The 8,372-nt window shown below is 35.8% G+C and overlaps 1 protein-coding gene across 1 annotated transcript; it reads right to left on the bottom strand.

The window, feature by feature from the left end:
* Window positions 1–2,976: 2,976 nt before the first annotated feature.
* On the bottom strand, window positions 2,977–7,198 carry fpr1 (formyl peptide receptor 1). Its single transcript, XM_083538241.1, has 2 exons — window positions 6,970–7,198; window positions 2,977–5,461 (listed from the first exon to the last, which is right to left on the bottom strand). The coding sequence occupies exon 2, from the start codon at window positions 5,450–5,452 to the stop codon at window positions 4,301–4,303; it is 1,152 nt and encodes a 383-aa protein (XP_083394367.1). The 5' UTR covers window positions 5,453–5,461; window positions 6,970–7,198; the 3' UTR covers window positions 2,977–4,300.
* Window positions 7,199–8,372: the final 1,174 nt, after the last annotated feature.

The following is an 8,372-nucleotide window of genomic DNA, read 5'->3' as shown; positions in this document are numbered from 1 at the left end:
GAAGATTATGGACCTATGGATGATCATGGAGAAGTAGATGCCGAGTGTTTAAAGGCCCTGGCATGGAGAAGCTGATGCTGGATCTATGATGATCACAAATTGTTCTGTATTGTTGAAAGATTTATGATCAAACTCTTGATGTCACCCATATGAGGATGGGTTCCCCTTTGAGTCTGGTTCCTCTCAAGGTTTCTTCCTCATATCATCTAAAAGGAGTTTTTCCTTGCCACTGTCGCCACGGCTTGCTCATCAGGGACAAACGCACACCATTCACCTTCACTGTTGTTTTCTGTAAAGCTGCTTTGAGACAATGTCTGTTGTGAAAAGCGCTATACAAATAAACTTGACTTGACTTGACTTGTTGACCTTCAACTGTTAAAATTTCATTCATATTCACATTTCCGTAAATATTGAAAAGTACCAAGAACAGGTTTTGTATAAAAAGGTTAGAGATTGTATTTGTTTCAAGTGCTTTTTATTTACACTGAAAGGTGGAAGGAAGTAAGCTTAAGGGCCTCCGATATAAATTTTGCCTGGTGCCTCCTGGTAATGGGTGATGGGTAATGGGTAATGTGGTTCTTACCAACATTAGCAATGTTAATGCGTTACCAACGGTAATGCTAACTTATCCATAATTATTATAAAACATGACCTATGACACTTTGGTCTTCAACTTATAGATTTAAAACAAGAGTAAACATTCTGAGCTATTAATTTTTTAAACAACCAATCTATGAAGACAGCCAACAAAGAAACACCTTTCAGTCATATGTTCCTATATTATTTTGGTTAGTGGGTCTAAACAAAAGCTTTCATGTTCTAAGTTGTTTAATTTATCAGTAAATGAAAGCTGAAATTCTGCAAAATATAGTAAAAATGGTAGAATTGGTCTTTCTATTCCAATTTTTCTGGAGGACACTTTACTGTGAAGAGGAGGGTTTTAGAGGCCAAAAAATCACCAAGGATCACAGCTGGAGAATTGCAGAAGTTATTTGTGTCTTGGGGTCAGAGAGTCTCCAAGACTACAATCCAATGTTACCTACAAGTTGTTTGGAAACGTTTAATAAAAAAGAAAAAAGGCTTATCCAAACACAAATGTAAGTTTGCTAGACACTACTGAATCTTCAACTAGGATTGTGTTTTATGGTCAGATGAAAACAAAATAGAGCTTTTTGTCAATAAACACACTGATTTGGCACACACTGGGATGTAGCCATATTGAAAAGTACTTAATGCACACGGTTTACTATAGTGGTGGCTCACTAATGTATTTGTTCTGCAGAGGACATGGATATTTTGTTAGGATAAATGGCATCATTGAAGCTATCAAATATCACCAAATTAAAATAAATACATAAATAAATACACCTGACTTGCACGGGTCTGCCATAAATCTTCAAATGGGTCACGGTTGGCCTTTCCCGCAGGGACAATGATCCAAAACATACATCAAAATCACCAATATTAGTGAAGGTCATTGTATACTCTTACCCAATAGCTATTTAATACTGCCAGTATAATAATAAATCAATATGACAAAATCTAATTACAAGTATTAACATGACTATATAATTGAAGGTTTAAAATTATTGACTTTTTCTATCAAATAAATATAAAATAATGCTAATACACAGTAGTTTAAAGATATTTACAGTGATTATCAGTTGTTACATAACAAACAATTTTAAATGATTTAACATGTTAAAAAAAAATTATAATTTTATAAAATCACACAAGATGTTCACAACATGTCCTGTTCATTGTATCCATTCCAAAAAGCAAGTTTTTTCTGACACTGATTACTGTGAATAAATTAAGACTGGTTGTATTATGGCATTAGTAATGATAATGATATGAAGATATGAAGAGCCAACCTGACATAATTTAGTGATATTTACTTTTCACAATTAGCATGATTAGTGCTAGCTGTAAGACCTGCGATGCTGTATCGTTTAGAGACAGTGGCATTGAGTAAAAGATAGGAGGTGGAGCTGGAGGTAGCAGAGCTGAAGATGTTGTGGTTTTCATTGGGAGTGACAACGATGGATAGGATTAGAAACGAGTTTATTAGAGGGACCGCGCATGTAGGACGTTTTGGAGACAAGGTGAGGGAGGCACGATTGAGATGGTTTGGACAAATACAGAGGAGGGACATGGGGTATATCTGTAGGAGAATGCTTAGGATGGAGCCACCAGGAAGGAGCAAAAGACGAAAGCCAAGAGGGAGGTTTATGGATGTGGTGTGGGAAGACATGCAGGTAGTTGGATTGAAAAAGGCAGATGTAGAGGACAGGGGGGTATGGAGAAGGATGATCCGCTGTGGCAACACCTAATGGGAGAAGCCGAAAGAAGAGGAAGAAAAAGAAGAAGAAGTGCTAGCTGTTAGTTTATATAATGACAGGATTGAGAGAATCTTAGTAAAACCGTTAATTAACAAAAGCAATCGATTAAAAATACAAAATAACTGATAATCCTGGCCAACCGGATATTTAAAGCTAAACTGGGTGTCTGAGAGGAAGTGTTTTTTATAGGAAAATCATTGTGGAATTACCCAAAGATGTAGCCATTGTTTCATTAAAACAACTAATCAAAAAATATTGAATTAAAATTCTCATAAAAAAGATTAAATCCTGAGTTTCCTGCTATCCTGCTTTACTTCAGGATACTCATGTGATGCATCAAGTGCCATTTTATAAGCTGCTGAAAAATTAGGGTGGAGGCCATATTATGTAATTATTATTGACATTGAATGGGGACTTTCCCCACATAAAAATTGAATGTCACCATCCTTGTGCTCTACTTTTCTTGGTGAGAGCATTAAAAAACAAAAATAATTTAAAGCACATCGCACCTATCCAAACCCTCTTTTTCTTTATGTAGTAGCAAAATGATACACATCAGATTTATACTTAAGAAGAAAATCAATATTTTGTTTGTCGTCTTTAATGTTGTTAGATTTAACAACCACAAAGCACATTCAGCAAAAAGATTTTTTTTATTTTTTACAAAAGTAGTGCAATATATTTTTACATGAACTCATGACAAATGAAGGATTACATTTATTACACCAAAGTATAGCAAGCAAGGCATGGATATAACATATATATTATTAGTAGTAGAAAATATACTACAATAATTAGTATCTGTAATCAAGTGCCATATTTAAAAATCTTCATTATGATGAGGACAGAAGATCAAAGAACAGAGTACAGAGAACAGAGAACATTCTATTTTCAGTTTATTATAACACCAACTATCATATTAAAACACACAAAAATAATATAGTTCCAGTTTACATGATTGCTGGTGATTTATTTAATAATTTCTAACCAGCACAGAACAAATAAAATGTCTGTTAACAAGTTATTCAAAAACATTTACAAAAGTAGAAAGGTGTATGTTTGTTTTGTCTATCAACACATTTATTTTTGACATCTATCCAAGTCAACAATAGTTTCTAAATCAACATCTTCAATGGAAGTTTTTCTTGTAATCTCAATTTCACAAAAATGATTGTGGTTGAGTGTCACACTGTCATATATTATGGTGATTCTTTATTAATTACATCCCAATTCTGAACAGTCTGATCACCATTTGTCATGTGAAACAAACCAAATACAGCATTTATCAAACATCACGTGATAAACAGTGAGATGGTTATCAGTCCTTCGAATATTGACCACTATAATGTCTGTGACAGTATAGTTACAGACGTCTTCTTCTTAAGGGTCTTCTTAAGGGATGAACGCTAATTTTGATAATGCCCAGAGCTGATGAACAAAAGGCTAGATAGATAAGATCTATCATATTGGTCCTAAAGTGGAATACATAATACAGTATATCATGAAACTCTATCATTGCCCAGGCTATTTCAACTTGTGTTAGTCCCTGACTAAAGTAGAAACATACAGTATGTGCTTAAAGTTGATGTACATCACACATACCTAATAAGACATTTTGACATAATAAGAAAAATAAGATTTGATCTTTAGATAATGATATAAAAAAAGAAAAAAAGATTTAATGGCCTTTCTGAAGGTTTTAGATGAAAATTTCTGTAGCTTTTTGCTCCAGTAGCAGGAACATTAAGAACATTCGTCTTCCTGCAGTAGATTTTGGGCACTGCCCACTTTTGAGCTGAGATTGAGCTGCACTGCTGTTCGATTTTTTGTTATAGTTAGTGATGGGTAAAAGTGTTTGCAGCTTGCAGTTTTTATTTCTGACTTTTTCTCTTATAGTTGCCAGCATTGCTATGAAGTATGCCATCTCCTTGGACAAAGGATATTTTATCATTTTTTTTTTACAGCTCTACATCAGAAAAGGACTTGCTTCCTTGATCTTTGATGCGGGTGTTGAGCACAGAGTTTGTGCAGGTGTTTGTGCGTGATACCTCCTCCGTGAATGCAGTTTCCAGCACTTTCAAGATAGACTTTCGCACCTTGTCCTTAAAATCCTGACCAATGAAGACATATAACAACGGGTTCAGGCAGCTGTTGAGAAAAGCCAAACTAGTGGCTATGGGAATGCCAATCGTAGTTATATGCTCCAGCGTGGGACTGTTTTGGGGGGCCATGTGGTGTGCCATCTCGATCAGCACTAGGATGTGATACGGAGCCCAGCATAGGAAAAAAGCTGTGATCACAGCAGCAATGATCTTAAAAGGTCGCCCTGTGCGACCAGACATTGAACGGTTTCTTTTAAGGCGATGGATGATGATTGCATAGCAGGAGACGATGATTGAAAAAGGCACTACAAACCCCAGGAGAAAACGTGTGATGATCATAGCACGGTGTCGCAGGAGGCGGAGTTCCACCACCTCTTTGCTCAGATAATCATCAGAAAAGGCAAAGTTGTTAAAGCAGTTAATAATGCTTGGATTATTGTAGTCTGGACCAGTGTCTCTAAAGACAAAATAAGGAGAGCTTAGGAGTAAAGCAAATAGCCAGACACCAAGGCTCAGTCCGGATGCACAACTGACACTTCGATGGTTCTGAGCCCATATTGGACGCACAACTGATATACAACGGTCCACACTAATCACCACTAGGATGTATACGCTTGCAAACATGTTAAGGAAACTGAGTGTGCTGTTGAGCTTGCACATGAAGCGTCCAAATGGCCAGTGGAAGCCCATGGCTGTGTAAGCCACACTGAGAGGCAAGAAGGCAGTGAAAAGGAAGTCTGCTACTGCCAGGTTGAGAAACCAAACTGTATTCACTGTTTTCTTCATTTTGAATCCAGACACCCAGATCACAATGCCATTCCCGACAACTCCAAGCACGAAAGCTAAACAGTAGACTATAAGTGACATGATGTTGAGTGATTGCCTGAGTTCTGCGTGCACATCATCGTAGTCATCATAATATTCTTCCTCAGACCCATTACCCATGGAGTCGTTGTAGAAAGACATCTCTGTTGTGTTTGAATACATCACAAAAATGGCTGAAGACATTTGTGAAACCTAATTTGGAAAAATAACAACAACAAAAAAAATCAATACTTTAAAAAATGCTATACAAAAACATTCTCGTTTTGCCTAGTTTTATATGCAACTGCTTTAACTTGTTATTCTATTCTTGTCCACTTGAGGACACAAGTGTCATATTTTTGTGTAACACAAATTGACTTTGTAATGAAAACCCGAGCAATGCTGCATAGATTTTTTTGTTTATATAGAGACATCAGTTATAGTTTTAAAGCTCTCACTAGCATTTTTTAGTTAAATCATTCTACTGAAAAGTAGATTTAGATTTAAATTTCATTTAAGTTCCAATTTATTAGAATAGCACTTTTAATAACATAGTCTCAAAGCAACTGTACAGAATGAAACAGATTACAAATATACATTTCAACATCAGAAATGGATACGTTTATCCCTAATGAGTTAGCCAGTGGCAACAGTAGAAACAGTAACAAGAAACAACTCCCTGACATGATTTAAGGATTGATAGAAACCAGACTCAGAAGGGAAACCGACCTCATCTGGGTGACACCGAATGTCCAGTCATTATAGTTCCACCATTGTTGAGGTTATCAGCTGTTCACTGATGGACTATTGAATGCAATGAACTGTATATGGCAGTTGCAGTCATTGTAGCAGTTTGTATTAATACATAGGATTTGTGTTTAGACATCTGTAGTTAATATCAACAGTCTGCTACATTGACTCAGGACTACAATTCGCTTCTGATCACCATCACCGCACCCTGCAACATCGTATATCTGTAATAAATGGACATTCGGTGCAACCCAGATGAGGATGGGTTCCCTCTTGAGTCCGGTTCCTCTCAAGGTTTCTTCCTTATGCCATCTCGGGGAGTTTTCCCTTGCCACAGTCGCCACCGGCTTGCTCATCAGGGATAAACTTACTTATAAAGAACATATTCACTTTTAATCACCACATTATCTGTGTAAAGCTGCTTTGAGACTATGTTCATTGTTAAAAGCGCTATACAAATAAAAATGCATTGCATTGCATATGCATTTTGGAGAACTTTTCTACTAGTACTACTGTTCACTAGTATCTATCTATCTATCTATCTATCTATCTATCTATCTATCTATCTATCTATCTATCTATCTATCTATCTATCTATCTATCTATCTATCTATCTATCTATCTATCTATCTATCTAACTATCTATCTATCTATCTATCTATTTATCTATCTATGTAATTATTATTATTATTATTGTTATTAATGATAATAACAATAATAATAATAATAATAATAATAATAATAATAATAATGCAATCATTACCTTTTTTAAAATAATCTTTTTAACTTTATTCAAGGTTTATAATTCTGCTTAATTATATTCATAATTCTGCTTCTATTTTACTCTACTGATTGGGCATAACTCCTCGTGTGTAAATATCATTGAACAGTTTCACGTAAATAGACTTTGCAATCTTATTGAAGAGCAAATAAAAATCAAATAAACACCAAGTAGAACAATGCAAACTTACCAAGACAATCAGATCGCACAAATATAAATCCTCAGAGCCGCCGCACAAGTCTTAATGACACAGACCTGAGCTCTGTGTGTGTGTGTGTGTGTGTGTGTGCGTCCATGCGCGCGCGCGCGCGTGTGTGTGTGTGTGTGTGTGTGTGTGTGGGTGTGCAAACTGCGTTCATTCACACGGTTTGTATCTGCAACGACTTTTTCCCTCTTCTGTTACATTTCAAAGAGTGATTTGCTTCAACACGGTGACGTCACAACGCCTCGTATCCCACCGACCAATCGTATAGGGTCGCATCTATTTATTTTGTCAAAAAAAAAAAAAAAAAAAAGAGAGGGGGGAAAGAATTACTATCCGCTATTTGTTAAAGATAATTACTTAAATGGAAAAGAAATTATGCAATTTGTATAATCCTTTCCTGGTTTATACTTATTTCTCCTCTTTTTGCAGTCTAAGCTTACTGATTCTCTACCTATACAGTTGCACTCACTTGAATTATGCAGCACTTTTCTCATTTATTTCACTGCAAAAATAGAAAATATTCATCGATATCTGCTGGTCTCTTTACCTTTAACTTCCTACAGCAGATGAGATCGCTTCAGTAATTCGGAAATCTGAATTAACCGCCTGTCAGTTATACCCTCTTAAAACTTTTAGATTAGTCAAAAGTCTGTCTGTCAGTCATTTTAACTTTTATCACTGAGACCATGCATTCTTTTCTCACCTCTGGCATTGTTCACTTAATGACTGCATTCATAACTTCTATACTCAAGAAACTAGGTGCTCATCCAAATAACTTTGATTTCCAATTTGCCATTTTTAGTTAAAATTCTATAAAAGGTAGTTGCAGCTCAGGTGCACAATCACCTATCTGTAATAACTTATAAGTAAAATTCCAATTAGACCTTTGCTCTCACCATAGTACTGAGACTGACTAAGGACTTTTGTCTATTTTAATTCTTCTCGACTTAAACTCAACATTTAACACTATCTCTTATGATAAATACTTCCTTGGCTTGGTTTACATCTTTTCTTTCAGGTCACACTCAATTTGTTCAGTTAGGCCAGTTCAAGTCCAAATGTTTATGCATCACTGCAGGTGTCCCGCAGGGTTCAGCTCTAGGCCGCTTACTATTTATCATTTATTTATTGCCACTTGGAAGTATCTATAGGAAACATGATATTCAATTCCATTGTTATGCTGATGACACCCAGTGCTATCTGTCCTCAAAACCTACTTCTGACCTTCCTCCATCTTCTCTTTCAACTGTCTGAAACTTGGTTCTTAAATAATGTTCTTAAACTTAACTGTAGTAAAACTGAAATACTCCTTGTGGGAAACAAAAAAATAATCGATCTGACTGGTAGTTTCTCTATGTGTATTGACAGTTCTACTTTTGCTCTTTCAA

The sequence above is a fragment of the Silurus aristotelis genome (assembly GCF_946808225.1).
Source record: "Silurus aristotelis genome assembly, chromosome: 1".
In the NCBI taxonomy this organism is placed as follows: Eukaryota; Metazoa; Chordata; class Actinopteri; order Siluriformes; family Siluridae; genus Silurus; species Silurus aristotelis.
This window is presented reverse-complemented; position numbering and strand designations above follow the sequence as displayed.

Bases quoted from the DNA above. Each gene is read 5' to 3' on its own strand.
- fpr1 (XM_083538241.1), bottom strand. From the start codon at position 5,452: ATGTCTTCAGCCATTTTTGTGATGTATTCAAACACAACAGAGATGTCT.